The following is a 20,504-nucleotide window of genomic DNA, read 5'->3' as shown; positions in this document are numbered from 1 at the left end:
ATTTATTTTTTTCATTATGGTGTGTTATCTGTCCACTCTTCACTGGCTTCTTGTGACTGGCCTGTTATCCTCTTCCTGTACAATTTCCCCCTCCACATTAAGTCGTTGTTTGTGTGGTGTTTCACCGTTCCCGGTTCTGTGAACCACCTCCTTTGTCCTGTGGCCTGGTGGGGCTTTAACCAGGAGGAGGTGCAGAGAATATGGTCATATCCATTGTTCCTTGTGAAGTGCATTTGGTTTGAGTTTGCTGGTTGAATATATTGAAGTTTAGTATATGAACCCCTCTAAATTTGTACAATGACGAAACCTTTTTTTTTTCTCTCTCTCTCTCTCCACTCTGATGCTTCCTCTTTCAGTGGACCGCATCGTGGGTCTCGACAAGGTGTCTGGTATGTCTGAGATGCCCGGTGCCTTTAAGACCCGTAAGGGCATGTTCCGCACAGTGGGCCAGCTTTACAAGGAGCAGCTGTCCAAGCTCATGGCCACATTGAGGAACACAAACCCCAACTTTGTCCGCTGCATCATCCCCAACCATGAGAAAAAGGTATCTGAGAAATATTTTGAAATGCTAAAGAAGCAAAAAGCTGCGTTCTTTTCAAAATAATCAGGATGAAGTTGAGATTATGTAGGACAATTGAAAGTCCTTCTTGAACAGTGAAGAATGTATGAAATACTTTGTTCATTCAAGTGTGCTGGAGACTGAAAATATTTAGTTTACAATGTGTGCGAGATGGGGAGACAAAAACCTTTTTATACTATACTCAAAGTAATGCCGACATGAAAAATCACCAGCGCCTTTCCGTGTTCTCAGGCTGGTAAGCTGGAACCCTACCTGGTTCTGGACCAGCTGAGGTGTAACGGCGTGTTGGAGGGGATCCGTATCTGCAGACAGGGATTCCCCAACAGAATCGTCTTCCAAGAGTTTAGACAGAGGTAACTGATGGTGTCACAGTCTCACTATGTAGTTGTTTGTTTTTTTTCCCCCAGTCTTTTATTAAACATTTGTAATAAAAAAAAAAAATCCTATTACCTTTGTTTCTCCCAGGTATGAAATCCTCACTCCCAGTGCCATCCCAAAGGGCTTCATGGACGGAAAGCAGGCTTGTGTGCTCATGGTAAGGGTGCTTTAAAATCCCGGGTCGACCTCCATAACTCCTGCCCCCTCTGCGGTGTGACCGAACAATCCCTTCCTTCCCTTTTCCCCTTAGATCAAAAGTCTGGAGCTGGATCCCAATCTGTACCGCATTGGCCAGAGCAAAGTTTTCTTCAGAGCAGGAGTCCTGGCTCACCTGGAGGAGGAGAGGGACATGAAGATCACCGACATCATCATCAGCTTCCAGGCCTGGTGCAGAGGCTACGTCGCCCGCAAGTAAGACCCCGATGGCGGCCTCATTCTGGGACGGCACTGTTTTATTTTGCCAGTGTTATCATAAGAAAGTTAATCTGATATTATGCACATATTGAGAAAAGGCCTTTCTCATATCTGAGATTTTTATTATTATTATTATTATTATTATTATTATTTTTTTTTTTTTTTTTGTGTGTGATTATGATGAATCTGTGTTTCTTTACAGAGCTTTTGCCAAGAGACAGCAGCAGCTGACTGCAATGAAGGTGATCCAGAGGAACTGTGCTGCCTACCTTAAACTCAGGAACTGGCAGTGGTGGAGGCTCTTCACTAAAGTAAGCTCCAGTCTCCAAACATCTTGTCCAAATTCGTAGTTTCTGTGTTTTGCTTTCCTCCAACTTTCTTTCTTTCTGTTTTCGTCCATAGGTGAAGCCTCTGCTGCAAGTCAGCAGGCAGGAGGAGGAGATGCAGGCCAAGGATGATGAGCTGACCAAAGTGAAGGAGAAGCACTTGTATGTTGAGGAGCAGCTCCGGGAGATGGAGGAAAAACAGCATCAGGTAAAACTCATAAGAGAGAAGGGGTGATTTGTTTGAAAGCCATGGATTGTTGGTTCCTCGTGAAAGTTAACCGTGCCTGTTGTCGGCCACTCTTTTTGCTGCTCTTGTAGCTCGGCGCTGAGAAGATGGCCCTGCAGGAGCAGCTCCAGGCAGAAACTGAGCTCTGCGCAGAGGCTGAGGAAATGAGATCTCGTCTGGCCGCCAAGAAGCAGGAGCTGGAGGAGATCCTCCACGACCTGGAGGCCCGGGTGGAGGAGGAGGAAGAGCGCGCTTCTCAGTTGACAACCGAGAAAAAGAAGATGCAGCAAAATATCTCCGTAAGTGGGAAAATATTACCGCTTCAACAAAGGAGCTCATCGATTTACAAACTTCCCTCAAACGCATCGCTGTTGGTTTTGCCTCACCGAACATCCTGTCATCTCCCCGTACGCAGGACTTGGAGCAGCAGCTGGATGAGGAGGAGGCAGCGAGGCAGAAGCTTCAGCTGGAGAAGGTCACCTTGGATGCCAAGTTGAAGAAGATGGAAGATGATGTCATGGTTTTAGATGACCAGAACAACAAACTTAACAAGGTTGGAATGAAAGGATAAAATGGCTGGTGATCTCCATGGTTTCATGTTCAAACTAGTCCGAATTTGATTTTTTTACGTTTTTAACAAAACTTTGTTGTTTTTTAGAAAATATAAAGAAAGGTAGTATTTATTGCATTTCAGAAAACTTCCCCAACCTTTTTGGTAATAGGGTTTCCATTTGTGTGTTTTCTTGTTACTTTATTCGGATCTTGTCTCGTATAATAAGTGACCTTTTTGGGACCAGTAGTTCTCATGGGAACCGAAGCCCAGCCCTAGCGAGACAGTCATTTCTGGGGTCCTGGTTGGCAGTGAGGTGTGAGTTTAGGTTGGGGTTGAGTATAAACTGGTAAGGATTTAGGTTAGTGTTGGAGTTGAGCTTTTTACATTGCATTTAAGTCCACACGGTGTTCGATTCAGGATAGGTGAGCGAACTTAACTAGAACCAGTGATAATTGCTGTGATTTGAGTCTTTTTGCTCTGACAGTAACATGAAACCTTTTCATCATCGATGCACGTTTTCCTTTCTGTGAACGCAGGAGAAGAAGTTGATGGAGGAGAGAATCTCTGAGTTCACCACCAACCTGGCTGAGGAGGAGGAGAAATCCAAGAGCTTGCAGAAACTGAAGACCAAACACGAGGCTATGATCACAGACCTGGAAGGTGGGAAGACGAGACATGGAGACGTCACTTACATATCTGATTACCAACTGTAGATTCCACACGTGTGCGTGTTTTTTAGCCCTGCAGTTTAATATTTGTTTAATTTCTTGGCGTTTTCTCTCAGACCGCCTGCGCAGGGAGGAGAAGCAGCGTCAGGAGCTGGAGAAGAACAGACGCAAGCTGGAGGGCGACGCCACTGAGATCCATGATCAGATTGCTGAGCTGCAGGCTCAGATTGCTGAGCTCCGTGCCCAGCTAGCGAAGAAGGAAGAAGAGCTCCAGGCAGCTCTGGCCAGGTCTGTCTAAGCTCCAAAGTCATTGAAATCATCAGCTTTAACTATGTAGAGAAATATAAGGGTGCGTCTTTACATGTGCTCAGTTAAAATTCGGTGTCAAAATTTGAGGTTATTTAAATCACTTGAATGAGAGATGAGCTCCTCCTGCTCCGTGAACTAATTTTTTTTTCTTCCTCCCATAAGGATCGAGGAGGAGGCTGCTCAAAAGAACCTTGCTCAGAAAAAGATCCGTGAGATGGAGGCCCAGCTCTCTGAGCTGCAGGAGGATTTGGAGCTGGAGAGGCAGGCCCGCACCAAAGCAGAGAAACACCGCAGGGACCTGGGAGAGGAGCTGGAGGCCCTCAAGACCGAGCTAGAGGACACCCAGGACTCAACCGCTGCTCAGCAAGAGCTCAGGTAGAGTCATTAGTCCCAGGAAAGGTTCCTCTGCCACGCATCTTGCCGTTTGGGTCGAGTAGACACACTCAACTCTGTTCCGCTCTTCATTTATAGGTCCAAACGTGAGATGGAGGTGGCACATCTCAAGAAGACTCTGGATGATGAGGCCAGAGTCCACGAGCAGCAGCTGGGTGAGATGAGACAGAAACACAGTCAGGCCTTCGACGAGCTCAACGAGCAGCTGGAGCAGGCCAAGAGGGTATTTTTTTTTTTTTTTTTTTTTTCTTTCCCCACAGCTGTTCTTCTGTCTTCTTTGGTCATGTCTTTGTTTAAAAACGAGTACTAAGTGTTTGCGTCTATGCAGAACAAAGTGTCGATGGAGAAGGCCAAACAGGCCCTGGAGTCGGAGAGGAACGAGCTGAGCATTGAGCTCCAGACGCTGATGCAGGGTAAAGGAGATTCTGAACACCGCAGGAAGAAAGCTGAAGGTCAGGTCCAGGAGCTGCTGCTCAAACACTCGGAGAGCGAGCGCCAGAGGTTGGAGCAGGCCGAGAAGCTGACCAAAGTGCTGGTACGAGTTTGTTTATGCATTTAGCAGATGCTTTTATCCAAAGTGACTTTCAAATGAGGATATAACGTTACAGCTAACAATAAGCTATGTAGAAGGAAAAAAACTAGTCAGACAGGAAGCCGTTCCATTGAGCACTTTGTAGGCAAACATCAGGGACTGTGGGGCGGCTATAGATGGCCAGTACCCAGAAACGGTTTCTAATCCAATTTAAGTTTTTGTCGATGACCTGCTGCTGAATTTCCAGTTCATACTCGAGGCGGTGCCATGTTGCTTATATCCAGCTGATTTGTCTCTCGTCTGCAGGCTGAGCTGGAGAATGTGAACGGCCTGCTGAGCGAGGTGGAGGGCAAGTCCATAAAGGCATCCAAAGACTGCTCTGCTGTGGAGTCCCAACTGCAGGATGTTCAGGTACACTAACAGCACTCTGCTGGTGGTTTGGAGGTTACACCACCATCTGCGACTAGGGAGCACATCTGTCAGCCAGATGTGTAACAAATTAAATGGTTTTCTTAAATCTTTTCCAAGGAGTTATCACATAGGAATGTACATTCCAGCTATATACATTGTGACATGTGCATCGGGACACTTAAAACACTTAAATATTTTTTCTCATTCTAGTAAAAGGCTGTTGCCTGCGATATATTTTCTACAGTAAACCTTCCTCCCTAGGATGAACATGAGAAAAAGAGCTCTCCGAGTCAAACTCTTAAGTTCCAAAATGTCCTGCGTCAGACATCTTGCAGGATGGACTTACTGTTTGCTTTTTAACTGTCCCTTTACAACAGGAACTGCTCCAGGAAGAGACGCGCCAGAAACTGTCACTTGGCACACGTCTGCGCCAGCTGGAGGATGACCAGAACAACCTGAAAGAACAGCTGGAGGAAGAAGAAGAAGCCAAGAGGAATGTTGAGAGACAGCTTCAGACCGTGCAGGCTCAGGTAAAAAAATAGAAAAATGCATCCACACGACCGCAACGTCGCCTTCTGGAAACTTTCATTCAGACCAATGCAGAAACTGTTGGACAAATAATTGAATCATTTGAGCTTTTGAGTGAACATCATCCAGGATATTGTATACACACAAACCATTAAATGGTTATTCCCCATACAGCTTGTTGAAATGAAGAAGAAGGTGGAGCAGGATGCTGGCTGCCTGGAGACCGCTGAGGAGGGAAAGAAGAGGCTTCAGAGGGACCTGGAGTCGACCAACCATCGCCTGGAAGAGAAATGCGCTGCTTTCGACAAGCTGGACAAAACAAAGACGCGTCTCCAGCAGGAGTTGGACGACCTGCTGGTCGACCAGGACCACCTCCGACAGATCGTCTCCAACCTGGAGAAGAAGCAGAAGAAGTTTGATCAGGTTGATACGCACACCTTGAGATTCTGATTTGAAGAAAGGCTGCGTCCTATTTGATTTGATCCTCACAAACGTTAAACTCTCATTACTCTGTGTAGATGCTGGCAGAGGAGAAGAACATCTCCGCCCGCTTTGCAGAGGAGCGGGACCGAGCCGAAGCCGAGGCCCGTGAGAAGGAGACCCGGGCTCTGTCTCTAACCCGCGAGCTGGAATCTCTCATGGACATCAAAGAAGAACTGGACCGCAACAACAAACTGCTGCGGGCCGAAATGGAGGACCTGGTATCCTCAAAGGATGATGTCGGCAAGAATGTGAGTCTGGGACCCGTTTTCAGTGGCGCTGCTGTGTTCCTACACTCTCCGTCTGTTGCTCTCAGTGTAAATGCTCTTCTGTGGTTTGCAGGTCCACGAGCTGGAGAAGTCCAAGCGTACGATGGACCAGCAGCTGGAAGAGATGAAGACTCAGCTGGAGGAGCTGGAGGACGAGCTGCAGGCCACAGAGGACGCCAAGCTGCGCCTGGAGGTCAACATGCAGGCCATGAAGGCTCAGTATGAGCGGGACCTGGCAGGGCGGGATGAGATGGGCGAGGAGAAGAAGAGAGCGCTGGTTAAACAGGTCCGTGTTTCAACTGAGATCGCTGGATAGAGTGCATCTAACAGCTTAGAGCACAGGTTGCAGACAAAGCTAATCTCATTTGTGGATCCTTTACTGGTTACTAACTTGTTTTTTTTTTTTTTTTTTTTTTTTTTCAAACAAAACAATACCCGATTAATAAATGGCAAATAAAAGTTTCTGCTTCCACCAAAATGCAAATTATTCCACAGAGGTTCGACTCTGCTAAAACAGTAGATGCAGACGAGCTCAGTTTCTGGGTTGTACGTCCTTCAGGTGCGGGAGATGGAGATGGAGCTCGAGGACGAGAGAAAGCAGCGCTCTGCAGCCGTGGCCGCTCGTAAGAAGATGGAGCTGGACCTGAAGGAGCTGGAGGCCGCCATCGACATGGCCAACAAGAACCGCGACGACGCCCTGAAACAGCTGAAGAAACTCCAAGTGAGCGCCGCAGGAATGCGTTCCCACGAGTTGGACCTAATGTAAAACTGTTGAACAGTGTCTGGTCCCAGTTTTCTTCAGCTTTTTTCCTTCGGTCTGTTCTCAGGCCCAGATGAAGGATCTTATTCGGGAGCTGGAGGACACTCGCATGTCCAGAGAGGAAATCTTGGCCCAGAGCAAGGAGACCGAGAAGAAGCTGAAGAGCATGGAGGCTGAAATGATCCAGATGCAGGAGGTCGGTGTGCGCTCAGTCTGATTTTTAACTTGCTGCACCATTTCCCTTCTGTTCATCACTTAAGCCTTTTTTTTCTCACCTGGCGACGTTCAGGAGCTCGCAGGAGCAGAGAGAGTAAAGAGGCAGGCCCAGCAGGAGAGAGACGAGCTGCAGGATGAGATCAACAACCAGGCCACCAAGAAGTAAGAGCCCTCAGCTTTCTGTGTGCATCTGCAGTCTGCATCCCTCCAGGTGTCTAAATCTCTGCTCTCCACTCGCTTTACTCTCAGTGCTCAGGCTGCAGAGGAGAGGAGACGGCTGGAGGCTCGCATTGCTCAGCTGGAGGAGGAGCTGGAGGAGGAGCAGTGCAACACTGAGCTGATCAACGACAGGCTGAAGAAGGCAATGCTGCAGGTATGTAGGATCTGGTTTCAATCTCCAGTGTAACAGTGAAAATGACATTAGCCTGGGCTTCGAGTCGTTGAATCATTATTATACAGTCCATTAGGTAAGCCCCTGTCATACTGAATGTGTCTGTTTTTGTTTAATTTTAAAAGACTGACCAGATGACCGTGGAGCTGACCGCGGAGCGCAGTACCTCTCAGCGTGTCGAGGGCGCTCGTTCCCAGCTGGAGCGCCAGAACAAGGAACTGAAGCTGAAGCTGCAGGAGCTGGAGGGAACCGTCAAGTCCAAGTACAAGGCACAGATAGGTGCCCTGGAGACCAAGATCGTTCAGCTGGAGGAACAGCTGGACATGGAGGCCAGGTAAGCAGTCGTTTTTAGCACAAGCAGAAATCTTCTGTTCGGTGTTTGGCACCACATTTTATTTTAAAAAAACAACCGTAGTATTCAAATTATAAACAGCTAATCTGTTTATGAAATGGTTAAAACTATATTAGTGTAGACATGCATTACTTTTACCTGGATGCAGTAATGATACTCTGGGAAAATCATTTCCCTGGGTTTAGAGCTGATAACAGAAGAATTATGTTAGGTTCCACAGGTCTATCAGGCAGCTGGCCGGCTAGCCGTTAAATTGCTTCAGCATTTGGGTGAATAGCACCCAACTAAGACTAATAAGAATAAAGTATTGATGTCCATCTGGTGTTTGACTTTTTTTTTGTTTGCTTTGTAAACTTTAAACGTTAACTACTAGAAGCTGACTCCTAGTTGTTATTTAACCTTTATTGGGTGCAGTTTGCATTTGAATTTCTGTATATGTAGCTCAAAGTTGCAGGACACACCTGTACAGGAAAGAGGGGTTGAGTGAAGCCAAACACTTGATAGGAACTGAAAATTGTGCTGTTATGTCTCTGTGGTATTTTGACCACAGCAAATTGTATCAATGTCTCCTTTAAGTTCCTTTACTTGCTTGTAATTCACTGTACTTAACTCATCTGGGGAAAAAGCAGCAAAAGCTTGTATTTGAAAACTTGGACTGGTGCGTTAGACTAGCCAGCACCCTTTAGTCTGACCAAAAGTATACTTCCTGTTCAGGGAGAGGCAGGGTGCCACCAAGCTTGTGAGGCGCACCGAGAAGAAGCTGAAGGAGGTCCTGCTGCAGGTGGACGACGAGAGGCGCAACACAGAGCAGCACAAGGACCAGGTCAGTACTTTTCTGGTTCTGATCTTCATAGGTCATGTCAGAGTAATGTTCATAAAGAGCTCATCTGTACAGTCCAAATCGCTGCGAACTGACGAAGCAATATAACCCGAGTGAGTCGTGAGTTCTGGACCCTTTCAGATGAAGCATCGATCAGTTGCTTCAGCACAGCTTTGCATCACCGCAGCCTCCATCCAGGAGAAGGATTATTGATTTTTCTGCTTCTCACTTTTCTGCACGCATTTGTGTCTCCATCAGGCGGACAAGTTGAACCTTCGCATGAAGCAGCTGAAGCGCCAGCTCGAGGAGGCTGAGGAGGAAGCTCAGAGAGCCAACGCCAACCGAAGGAAACTGCAGAGGGAGCTGGAGGACGCCACCGAGTCCGCAGATGCCATGAACCGTGAAGTCACCTCCCTCAAGAGCAAGCTCAGGTAGGAAAAGCGATTCTCAACAAACGGTGTCATACTGTACATGGATGTATATGAATATCCTGCTCAGATTCTTAGGCTAAATGCACATTATATACAGGACGCGAAATGAAGAGCAGCGCACTCACTCTTTTGTCTTTTCCGTTGCAGGCGCGGTGATCTCCCCTTCACCGTGCGCCGCACCGTTACCCGCACCGGCATTGAAAGCGATGAGGAAAACGAGACCAAGATTGAGACCCCCGAACCCAAGCCCGAGTGAACGACGGCGCACAACACCTTAGAACTGCATCAGAAAATACAGACCCAAATACACCAGAGCACGCATTACTGTAACGGAGAGGAACACAAACATACGAATGTCGTGGAGACGGGAGTCAGGGATTCAGCTCAGTTCTGCGACAGTCTGATGTTTTTTCAACAGTGACAATCTATGCATTATTAACACATTTACACACATACATAAGCAAGTTAACTCTGACAATCGCCATGCTGACACATACACACAGACAGGTGCGTCGTTTAGGGCCAAATTTTTCCTTTTGCTTCCTTTTTCATTCTCTGGGAAAAGCAAAAAAAAGAAAATGATATTTTTGTAAGGAAACTTTCCACTTACAATAGTCCTGATTTAGGATCTATTTTTCTAATTGAAGAAAACCAAGTTATACGTGAGTAAATGAAGATGATTACTGGAAGGGGACCAAAGTAATATTTCAATCTATAGAAGTGTATTTTATGCAGACGTTTTTATAATGGTTAAGAATGAAAGCGCTTCGTGTTTATTATGCTCGTGCTCTCGCCTCGATTTATAAAGTTTATACCATATCCTGAAATGTATTCTCGATTTAGCTGTTATTAGCACTCGTTACTATGCTTATCTTTTTTTTTTTTTTTTTTTTTTGGGGGGGGGCTTACAATTTTAATAAAATCGATCGCAAATTTCAAGCAAAAATTTGAGACTCATCGACGTACTGAAGGCATTTTGATATGTGTGCGGAAATTCGATTTTTGCACTGAGATGGGGGGGGCCAAACAAACCACAGTTTAACTTGGGTGACGTGTACCACTGCATTTGCGTGTTTCATTGAATCTGCGAAGGAGAAGCTCGGAAGTCTCGAAATGACTGCACATGCTCATTTAGTAGGTGCACACACGCGCACACATACACACTAAAGGCCTTAAATACAGCCGAGACCTACAGGGTTGTTTGCTTCTTTTTCCCCTGGACATTGATTTCTTTTTGTTTTCTTCGTTTATCACCATCAGTGTTTCCGTTATGTTCAGGGTAAAGTATAAATGTTGGGGTCTTTTTTTTCTTTTTTGTTGTTTTCCTCACAGCACACACTGTATTCTCAGGGCACAGCTTGTTGAGAGAGAAGTAAACGAGGGTCGTCTTGAACCAAAGGCGGATTTAGGATGTAGGGACATTCTTAACCACTGTAACCTATGTACACTAAACTCTATACTGAGCCCTACGAGGCCAGGCACACACGGGGAGTCGGTCAGTGTGTGTGTGTGTGTGTGTGTGTATGCACGTGGCCAGGTTCCGAGTAAATTTGTTGGATGAAACGGCTCCATAGAGATGCGAGCCGTTTGTGGCGGGAATAGCCTCGCAGGCTGTGCCCAGAGTCAGCTTTTGGCTCACACTGCTGGAAAGTGAGAGGAATGTGTTGTTACTTAAGAATAGCAGATCACAATTAAAAGGATCACATCTTTCGCACTTAATAAACAAAGGCAATCCAAAAAGAAGGAAAAAAAGAAAAGGAAAAAAAAAGAAGCTGCATCTCAATTATTTTGTTGTTTGTCTGTCCGCCTCTCTGGAATGGAAATCATGTTGTGAAGTGTGACATTATTGCAAATAAAGATGCTTTCTAAACTGCCTCATGCTCTCCTGCTTTTTGAACTGATTTTTTTTGTTTGTTTTATTTGCACTTCATGAGGCTTTAGTTTGTGCAGTAGTGTATTCTCACCAGCAGAGGGCAGTCAGAACTGCGTCATCTTGTTAACCAGTAACAACTTTATATTAATCACATACTTCACGGAATTTACACGTGAATTCACGACACTGATAAATACAGTCAGTGACTTAACCACGTTAAAACTGAAAATAACACAATGTTATTTTTTTTTTTTATTTTATTTTATTTTAAATGAGAACAAATATGTCCTTGAGCTGTGAAGAAATGGGTGCAAAAGTAGTCAACTTGAGTATCTGTACTGAACTTCTATTCTGTTTCACTCCACTGCAATTTTGACGGAAATGTTTTAACTCCTCTCGAATGTATAGTGTATGTTTTTTGCTAAACTTAAAGTAAAATGGGACAGTGTCACTAAGTAACTATTGTTTTTTTTTTCTACTGCTTTATCACATGGTGTTTTATACCATTGTTAATGTTAAATACTAAATTTTGATCTTTCTTAGAAATGGGGAGAATTTGGCTAGTTCATTATTGTCATACTTTCTTTATAATAACTATTATAGTTTATAAAAAACTTTTTTAGCGCACCACGTCACGGTCAGAATGCTTTTTAACCAATCAGACGTCAGCAATGCTTTGGTAGGCGGACCAATACCGTTAAACGCGGTTCGGCTGGTGTCAGTCATCAATCAGGTACTGCTATGAGTCAATGTTACAATCTCTTTTGGCTCTGCCGTTTCACACGTAGGTTCTGGTCAGAGTTTAGCAGGTTTATTAATGACCATATTTAAAAAAAAGTTTCCTTATGCTGGGAAAATGTTTTATTTTGTTTCTATAGATTTAAAAAAAAGGATGCTAAATGTTTCTTTATAATAAACCTGCTAATCCTCTTTGCTAAATTTTATATTCATAAATGTAAATCTGCTAATAAAACACCATGTTTTGCTGTTTTCATTAAAGATATGGAAATATATATCAAATCAATATCAGACTCTACAAATGAAAAGGCTCTAAGGACAATTTCAATATGTACGTCTTTGCGTGTTCTTATTTAATTATCACCCCTGGTTGTTTGTATTGTATTGTATACTTCAATATGTTGGTTTGTTGTATACTAATATTGTTTAAATAAAGTTCTTTAAAAAAATAAATAAAAAAAAAATAAAATTAAATAAAATTAAAAAAAAAAAAAAAAAAAAAAAAGAGTCAATGTTACAGTGAAGGTTGGCTTCAGGTCTGTCCGTCTTCTGGCCATTACAGGCGGTACGAAGGACTAAACGCTCATGCTTAACCTCGGCGGTGACATTTGTCGGAGATAAACCTCACTGCATCAAAAAGTGCGTCAGAGTACCACCAGCAAGCCTCTTCATAACTTTTTGACTTTGCTTGTCTTCGTCTTAGAGTTCATATTCAGCATTTACTACTGGACTATTTTAGCTATTACGCTAGCGAAGAGTGGCGAACGGTGAGTTAATTCAAGTTTCCGTAAGTGTCACCGCACACTTTAGGAAAATGTATGAAGACATGGCGCAGAGGAGGAAACCTTAAGTATTTCTGAAAATTTGAATAATTCAAAATAAACGAAAATGAATTATGCACACACATGGGCGACATTAGCTTAACGTTCACAGTCACGAGAAAGACTTGCCGCGAGCCACCTCCATCCTAACGCGCAGCACGATCTTTAAAGTAGTTAATGAGTAGCTGCGTGTTGGCTGGTTAGCAAATGGGAATCACAGCGTTGGTCATGTGACCTTCATGTTTAATCTCCTGCGTGTGTTGTCTGATTTAGACACAGCAGCAGAGCAGAGCTCATCTGCAGGAGGTTCCTCCGGAGGAACGCACTTCTCTTTCAGTCCCACCACAGAAAGACTCGTTTGTCACCGGTCCGTCTCTGTTTCAGGTGGTCAGCAAAGGAGTGAAAGACTCAAAGGGGAAGAGGAACCGCTGTTGTGGGACCTTGAGAACTATTGTTAAGTGCCATGGAGCTATCATTGGTGAGTTTTAATGCCCCGGAACGCTCATTTACACTTGTCTTGAATCGCGAACTAGCTTAAAAAAAAAAAAAAAAAAAAAAGAAGAAGCTAGTCTTGGCTTGTAAAATAGTATGAAATTGTCCTGTGGCTTAATCCATTTTGAGCCCAGATTGATTTCTAAGAACGTACTTCTGAAACTTTTCACTAAGCATTGCAGGTAGACCGCTGAGTCATGTTGAGGTGCAGACGAGCTGATAGGATAGAAACAAGAGGGTTGTAAGATAGGCAGCTGAAATCCTTTCGCTTTCCTCCCCCCAGACTCACCCCGCTATCAAAGCCTTCATGTGCGGCTCTCTCAGCGGGACCTGCTCCACTCTGCTGTTCCAGCCGCTCGACCTGGTGAAGACCCGCCTGCAGACGCTGCAGAGCGGCGCGCAGCCCGGGTGAGTTGGTGTAAAAAAAAAACAAAAAAAACGCGTTTCTTGCTTTCTTACTTTTCTTTTTTTTTTTACCCCTGCTACTTTATTGACTAAAGCTCGTCTCGCACATATTGAATGATCTCCTCTCTGGTGCTTCTCTGACTGTTCCCTCTCCAGCTCGGCCAGAGTCGGGATGATGTCGGTGCTCCTCAGTGTGGTGCGGACAGAGAAGCTGCTGGGGCTGTGGAAAGGTGTTTCCCCGGTAGGCTAATCTTTATTTATTTATTTATTTATTTTGTAATACTCATTTAGGGCAAGCATTTTCCAAGCATTTTCTATGCGCCCTCTCCCTCCAGTCTTTTGTTCGGACCATCCCAGGAGTGGGGCTCTACTTCAGCACCTACTACTCCCTGAAGCAGCACTTCTTCGAGGACAGCATCCCAGGGGCCGTGCATGCTGTGCTGCTGGGAGGCGGGGCCCGGGCGGTGGCCGGGGTCGTGATGCTGCCGGTCACCGTCATCAAGACACGTTTCGAAGTAAGCAGCATCCTGTCGTTTTCGCTGATTCCATAGGTGAATTCCACAACCTCCCCTCTCCGCTAGCAACTGATAGAAAGGGGGTCATCTGCGTCATCGGACCTTTGTGTCGTTCACGCCACACAATGTGCTTCTCTTGTGATCGGGTCACGCTGCACAGGTGATCTGCGACACAGGATTTTTTATTTTTTTTTTGCCAAACTTTGCCAAATCCCTGTCAGGCTTCTCTAGCTCTCCCACAGACGAGTCTCTCCTCATTATTCATGTTACTCTGTGATACGAGTGATACTCACCTAAAGCCGTAGTTTGTTTCCGCTGACTCTCTCTCGTCTGTCATATTTCGTGCCAGAAAAGTCAAAAAGGTGTTTAACATTTAACCGAATTCTGGAGTTTTTGTCACCATGTTCCCCATCATGTTTGTTTGTTTTCCTCCTCTGACCCCCCCCGACCACCATTGTAGGTGCTCCTTGACCCCAAATGCCTGATTTGCCTCAGCTCCACGGCACTCTGAGAATCGGGTTTAAAATCTTGCCGTGTGACCTTTGCTGTAGTGTAGTTTTTGTGTGTGTGTGTTTGTTCTAAACTAAACTGTGTGTGTGTGTGTTGCAGTGTGGCAGGTACAGTTATGCGAGTGTGAGCGGAGCTCTACGCAGCGTGTTTCAGACTGAGGGTCCCGCGGCTCTGTTCTCCGGCCTGATGGCCACTCTCCTGAGAGACGTTCCTTTCTCTGGGATCTACGTCATGCTGTACAGCCAAACCAAGGCCTCGTTGCCTAAAGGTAGGCATTCAGAATGACATGAAGCTAAAAGACTTTCTTTTTTTTCTTTCTGAATGTCCATTGAACTTGAATACACATTGTCTGCTTTCCTTCCAGAGATCAGAGAGTCTCCTTCGGCCCCCCTGGCTAACTTCAGCTGTGGGATCCTGGCGGGTGTGCTGGCCTCTCTGATCACGCAGCCCGCCGATGTCGTCAAAACGCACGTCCAAGTGAATCCACAGACGGGGACGACAGAGGCTATCAGAAACGTCTACGTGGTAACGCTTTCACTCCACTCTGAATTATTTTGCCGAGTTATAAACGCTTCGGTCAGATCTGATGTGTCCTCGTCCTCTCCATCAGGAACACGGACTCCGGGGCTTCTTCCGAGGGGCAGTTCCTCGGTCTCTGAGGAGGACCATGATGGCTGCCATGGCGTGGACGGTGTATGAGCAGATGATGACGCACATGGGACTCAAGTCCTGAAGGGAGCAGCTAAAAGAGACTTGCAAGAGAAAGAGAAAGTCGGAATGACGAGTATGAGAGTGCAGAAAGCAAGCAACCACTTAGAGGGGCATCGAAGGTTTTCGCTGACTTAGAAGATTTGACTGCAACATGAGAACAGAGGGCGAACACTCGTCTAAACGAGTGACGTGCATACGACAGGAGAGACGTGGACGGTGGACGGAGAGACGTGTCTTAAAGTGTTAAAGCTGAAGTTGAGAGATCCCATTTTGGATCTGTGCCTTGTAAATGCTGGAAAAAAACCCAAAACAAACACTTAGGATAATACTTCTATGCTATCATATGTTTAATTGCACTACAAGTTGTACACCGTTGCGGACCCATGAGGCAACCTCTGTATTTTGGACGGGGGATTTTAAAAAGGCCTCAGTGGGAACTGAGTCAGTCGTTTCCAGGCCCAAAACTGCAGTGAAGCAGACTTTTCTTGCTCCAAACGCTGTCTCAGATAGAGCTCAGACAGCTGTCGCACACTTTAACCTGGGGATGCTCTCAGAGCAGTAAATTGAGCCTCTGTGCCTTACTAATGACTGTTATTTATTTTGTCACACATTGAGTTAAAAAGGAAATGTTTTTGTATTCAATTTACCTGAAATTTTAACGACTAAGTTGTGTTTGTTGCTTTTTAAGGCTTGTTGTGGATGTTTAAGAAGATGAAATTTTGTTGTAACGCGAAACCTTTGTGTTATTGTTTGTACCGGTTTTCTTGAATAAATTGCCGAGCTGAAAATGACAGTCTCACTTTATTATCTGAAGCCTGGCTGACCTCCAAACTGCTGCAGTTACGTCTCATGATACTGAATTTCTGTTCCACGGTTCCAACACGTCATTATGAGACACAAAAAAACGTCACGTTTGACTCAACCACGCATTTGATTAATTTTTTTAATTCTTCTTCTTTGGTTTTTACCTCTATCTTTTACCGTTTACACATCAGTCCCATAACATACGAAAGCCCTGTTTGACTTGTGTGCAGACTGGGTTCGCTTTATGACTTTCCTCTCATTAATTCGAGAGGATATAAACCTGTAAAGTACACCGAGTCATTTTTAATGGTTCAAGCTGTGGTGTAAAACATACCAGAAGCACTACGCTCAGCAGATTGCAAAGGGCTGTGAGGACATGACGACCAAAGACTTATCACCGAGCTGATAGAGATAAGCAGACGGGGGGTGTGTGTGGTGACAGAACATCAAATAGGAGAAAGGTACAAGAGTTGGTAGGGCTCGCAGGTTAGACTGGCTTGTAAATTATTCTTGACAGCTACCTTTTAGATTATATTCGGTGTTGACTCTATAAAGTTGCAACAGAAATTCAGCCTATATACATTTTGTACAGGCTGAATGTAGTGCGTTGAGATGACATTTGTTGTGATTTGGCGCCATATAAATAAAACTGAATTGAATTGAATTTCAAATATAGAGATGCCTACATAAGGGAAACGCAATCTAAACCCACCATGTATATAAGGACGTTTTGGGCCAATGATCCTTTTCTCTGTGACACATTCTTCAGTGATTAGTAACACATGAATGTTCCAAGTTTATCTGAATTGACTTGTAAGATTTGTATTATTTACAAATCAGCAGCCCCACACCACTGGGTGAATGTCCTCCAATTTTTTCTTTATTTATTGACAGTTCCTGTCTTTTCCCAGAAAACACTTCCTGAACATCCCAACCCGCCCTGTCACATCAGTCATGTTGCCTTTCAGCCTTATTTGTGAGATCTACCACCTCTCCCGTCCTTGACATTTATCCAAACCGAGCTTTGGAGCCAACACAACAGCACCATATAACCCCCCCACCCCAACTCATTTGAGTCTAAACTGGTCTAGCATTATAGTTAAATGACATCAGGGACCATGTCTTTACAGGATATCGATGTACGAGACAATGGTCTTCTGCTCACATGAAACCTTTCGTTTAATATTTTCGCAAAACATTCTGTTGTTGCGTGCGAGTTTCTATTGACCCCGTTTCCTGGAACACTTTATCTCCAGCAAATATAGTTTCAACACAGGTCAGTCTATCACCGATAACTCGGCGTCTCAGCATTGTCTTAATATGGTCTTTCCATCTCCATTGTCTTAATATGGGACAGTCATCCGACCCACGGGCCGACCCGCGGTTACCCCTCGCCCTTTCCTTTCCACAAAACTCCACCTAGTGGCCACCATGGAGAAGTGCAAATCGACGTCAGCAAAATCTAACGAATCACAGGCTTGGAAATTTGGTATAAAGTCTACGTCATTTCCTCCCAACGTCCTCTTTTTTACCGTGTGGCAAGATTTCCATACGGCGTTGTTTCGTGGTAAGACAAAACTGTTTTGTTTTGGCAATAAAGCAGGAAAAAAAGCAAGCGACACTAAAAATAGGATAGAGTACTGTACTAATAAGCAACAGTACAGATGATAGGTCGTGTGTTGGGTCGTATACGGCCTTTATTTCCTCTTAATAGATAATGCTAACGTGTAAAGCTAACTACCTAGCCTCGACCACGCGTTCCCCTCGCCCTTATGTCTATATTCTGTGCAGTCTTCATCGTCCCGTTTTACCCACATTCATTCTCTGATTAAAACGGCATTTGACTCATAATGTGGCTATAAAAGGAGGGAACACATTTGGGTTTTAATCCGGTTTTACTACCTAAAAGGTCGTCTTGTGCCCCGGATGTTCTAGTTTTTTTAGGTTCGAACGTGTTGGCTGAAGTCTGAGTAGCCTTTAGCAATGTAACTGATCTGCCTGACAGTTGGAAAGTTTTTAGAAAAGAAACTGAATATTTACCCCCGAATAATGTGCTGTAATTTGGCAAAACTGCATATTGATTTACTTGGTTACAACCTGGCTGTGATTTACTCATCAAATCTTTCTTTTTGTCCCAGCTCTCCCACTAAACTCGTAACGCAGGGAAAGCGGTCACGATGTCCGGAGGTCTAGATGTCCTTCAAATGAAGGAGGAGGATGTGCTGAAGTTCCTGGCTGCAGGAACCCATCTGGGATGCACCAACTTGGACTTCCAGATGGAGCAGTACGTCTACAAGAGAAAAAGTGACGGTAAGTGGGGGGAGCATGGCGCAAGGGTTGTACAGTGTGACAGGGTTGCCTGAGAATGCATTTCTTTTAACTGCAGATTTACTTTAATAATATTCTCATAGTCATTCCCTGCTGTTCTAATTTGATTACCAGGTATTTATATCATCAACTTGAAGAAGACCTGGGAGAAGCTGCTTCTTGCAGCCAGGGCCATTGTTGCCATTGAGAACCCAGCTGATGTGTGCGTCATCTCCTCCAGGAACACTGGACAGGTAAACGACTGCTGATGCTCAGTTTTATACGAATGCAATGAGCACTCTGTTAAAGCCTGACACTCATGTGGGTGTTGTGGTGTCGGAAGTGTGCAAGATTAAGCCGGCCGGGTTTTCGCTGACACCATGAGGACTTCTGTCCCATGACTGGGGTTAGATAGGGACCTGAGCCACAACTCATTCCACAACATTTAAACTGTGATAAGAAATAAATGAAAGATTTTGTCTGAGTTTCTGTCTCATTTCTGCCCGCTTTAGAGAGCTGTGCTGAAGTTTGCTTCCGCCACCGGTGCCACCACCTTCCACGGCCGCTTCACCCCTGGAACCTTCACCAATCAGATCCAGGCTGCTTTCAGGGAGCCCCGCCTCCTGATTGTGACAGATCCTCGTGCTGACCATCAGCCACTGACTGAGGCATCCTACGTCAACATCCCCACCATCGCCCTGTGCAACACCGACTCCCCACTGAGATATGTGGACATTTCCATCCCCTGTAACAACAAGGTGAGGCAGAAGAATCGTCCACTTGAATGCGACTTTAATCGATGGAATTCTTGCGTTTTGCACACTGTTAGAGCCCGGCGCTGTTCTGTCAGTGCAGTGCGGGGTGTAGGATGTGTGCTAAATCATAAGGCATGTTCTTTAACTTCCTTTCCCTGAACCACTTTGGGGATTGGAGGTAGAGGGACTGCAACAAAATGCATAAATGAAACGAATGGGAAACAATAGTCTCTGCAAGTGTTTACTCGTGGTCTGTATGACTGTTTCAGGGTCACCACTCTGTGGGTCTTATGTGGTGGATGTTGGCCAGGGAGGTTCTCAGGATGAGGGGAACCATCTCCAGGGAACACCCATGGGAGGTCATGCCTGATTTGTACTTCTACAGAGACCCTGAAGAGGTAGGTTAAGTACACTCCTGGTGAATACCCACTCGTTGGAGGATTCTGTGCAAAATTGGTCCAGCAGTGCATCCCGCTCACTAATACATTTTTATTTATTTTTTTTACAGATTGAGAAGGAGGAGCAGGCTGCCGCTGAGAAGGCCGTCGTAAAGGAGGAGTTCCAGGGCGAATGGAGTGCCCCTCCAGCTGAGTTTGCTCAGCCTGAGGTGGCCGACTGGTCTGAGGGTGTTGCAGTGCCATCTGTGCCCATTCAGCAGTTCCCAGCTCGTAAGTTCACTAGTTTCCAAACTGGAGCACTTTTTTGTGCGATTGCTATGTTACCCATGTTTGGCATTTTACTAAATTTAAACCCTTTTTCTGTTGCAGCGGCAGCAGCGACTGCTGCAGCGGCTGTTAAGACAGGTGAAGTGTTTTCTGGTGAGTTGATAAACCATCTCTGTGCGTACAAACCTACCATTTCTGTTGATCTCTGAACTTTGTGTTTCTGTTCTTCCTTCTAGCGGAGGACTGGAGCACACAGCCAGCCACAGAGGACTGGTCCACTGCTCCCACTGCTCAGGCTTCTGACTGGGGTGGTGCCACCTCTGAATGGCCTTAGATCTTTGACTATGGCAACAATAAAAGTGTTTTTTTACACTTCGACTGTTTATAATTTTTTTTTTATTATTATTCATTTGAGGACAAATAAACCACGGTTGTGTTGATAACATGTCAGAGGTTTGATAGTGAAGATTTAAATTGTTACAGTAAGAGTTTTGCGGCTGATTATGTCCTGTTACAACTGCCATATCACCTGGAAATAGGCATTTCTCTGCCACAATGCATCTAACTTTTTCTTGTCTTTTATTCTAAATGTATTCAGAAAAGCCTAAAATGGCAACCCAGAAATATCCTTCCATGAAACTTATGTCCTTGGTGTTAAGGTGCAGGAAAATTCAGGCATAGTGACCGAAAGTGTTGTAACAATGTCGTTTAACTGTGGCAAATAAGCAGTTAGTTGATAAGCATCTTAAAACGGGCAGAGTAGATTTGGTTTGTGGACACGTGTTATTCCGGAGTGCAGAAATGGAACACTTCAGTGGTGAAGATTTAGTTGAATGAATTTTACTTTCTTTGGAAACTGAAGAGAACATCA

At 44.9% G+C, this 20,504-nt stretch overlaps 3 protein-coding genes across 6 annotated transcripts in view; all 3 read left to right on the top strand.

Annotated features, from left to right (window-relative positions):
- Nucleotides 1–10,912, top strand: part of LOC142372083 (myosin-9-like) — a 34,796-nt gene extending 23,884 nt beyond the window's left edge. For both annotated transcript variants that reach the window (XM_075454870.1, XM_075454869.1), the window contains 26 exons: nt 357–544; nt 812–933; nt 1,046–1,115; nt 1,209–1,369; nt 1,575–1,683; nt 1,775–1,906; nt 2,017–2,223; nt 2,340–2,477; nt 3,014–3,137; nt 3,262–3,433; nt 3,617–3,829; nt 3,926–4,070; nt 4,176–4,382; nt 4,686–4,790; nt 5,168–5,320; nt 5,493–5,741; nt 5,837–6,049; nt 6,141–6,353; nt 6,627–6,788; nt 6,895–7,023; nt 7,117–7,205; nt 7,293–7,416; nt 7,560–7,768; nt 8,501–8,609; nt 8,865–9,037; nt 9,185–10,912. In XM_075454870.1, the coding sequence (XP_075310985.1) occupies nt 357–544; nt 812–933; nt 1,046–1,115; nt 1,209–1,369; nt 1,575–1,683; nt 1,775–1,906; nt 2,017–2,223; nt 2,340–2,477; nt 3,014–3,137; nt 3,262–3,433; nt 3,617–3,829; nt 3,926–4,070; nt 4,176–4,382; nt 4,686–4,790; nt 5,168–5,320; nt 5,493–5,741; nt 5,837–6,049; nt 6,141–6,353; nt 6,627–6,788; nt 6,895–7,023; nt 7,117–7,205; nt 7,293–7,416; nt 7,560–7,768; nt 8,501–8,609; nt 8,865–9,037; nt 9,185–9,293 (4,025 nt within the window). In that variant the 3' untranslated portion in view covers nt 9,294–10,912. The remainder of the gene's footprint in view (nt 1–356; nt 545–811; nt 934–1,045; nt 1,116–1,208; nt 1,370–1,574; nt 1,684–1,774; nt 1,907–2,016; nt 2,224–2,339; nt 2,478–3,013; nt 3,138–3,261; nt 3,434–3,616; nt 3,830–3,925; nt 4,071–4,175; nt 4,383–4,685; nt 4,791–5,167; nt 5,321–5,492; nt 5,742–5,836; nt 6,050–6,140; nt 6,354–6,626; nt 6,789–6,894; nt 7,024–7,116; nt 7,206–7,292; nt 7,417–7,559; nt 7,769–8,500; nt 8,610–8,864; nt 9,038–9,184) is intronic.
- A 1,247-nt stretch (nt 10,913–12,159) lies between these two features.
- LOC142371165 (mitochondrial glycine transporter A-like) lies at nt 12,160–15,879 on the top strand. 2 transcript variants are annotated; one of them, XM_075453778.1, is made up of 8 exons: nt 12,160–12,287; nt 12,854–12,947; nt 13,245–13,369; nt 13,523–13,607; nt 13,702–13,881; nt 14,491–14,659; nt 14,756–14,916; nt 15,002–15,879. In XM_075453778.1, the coding sequence occupies exons 2-8, from the start codon at nt 12,933–12,935 to the stop codon at nt 15,122–15,124; spliced, it is 858 nt and encodes a 285-aa protein (XP_075309893.1). In that variant the 5' UTR covers nt 12,160–12,287; nt 12,854–12,932; the 3' UTR covers nt 15,125–15,879. The 2 variants fall into 2 exon arrangements, with proteins under 2 accessions (XP_075309893.1, XP_075309892.1); XM_075453777.1 differs by having other exon boundaries at nt 12,160–12,415.
- Nucleotides 15,880–17,416: 1,537 nt separating this feature from the next.
- rpsa (ribosomal protein SA) lies at nt 17,417–20,008 on the top strand. Of its 2 annotated transcripts, none has more exons than XM_075454804.1 (8): nt 17,417–17,473; nt 18,045–18,216; nt 18,349–18,467; nt 18,726–18,971; nt 19,238–19,366; nt 19,477–19,636; nt 19,736–19,771; nt 19,870–20,008. In XM_075454804.1, exons 2-8 carry the CDS (start codon nt 18,084–18,086, stop codon nt 19,965–19,967), a joined length of 921 nt encoding a protein of 306 aa, XP_075310919.1. In that variant the 5' UTR covers nt 17,417–17,473; nt 18,045–18,083; the 3' UTR covers nt 19,968–20,008. The 2 variants fall into 2 exon arrangements, with proteins under 2 accessions (XP_075310919.1, XP_075310918.1); XM_075454803.1 differs by having other exon boundaries at nt 19,736–19,786.
- The last annotated feature ends 496 nt before the right edge of the window (nt 20,009–20,504 follow it).

This window comes from Odontesthes bonariensis, chromosome 21, assembly GCF_027942865.1.
Source record: "Odontesthes bonariensis isolate fOdoBon6 chromosome 21, fOdoBon6.hap1, whole genome shotgun sequence".
Lineage (NCBI taxonomy): Eukaryota > Metazoa > Chordata > Actinopteri > Atheriniformes > Atherinopsidae > Odontesthes > Odontesthes bonariensis.
The sequence above is the reverse complement of the archived record's forward strand: the minus strand, read 5'-3'. Positions and strand labels throughout refer to the sequence as shown.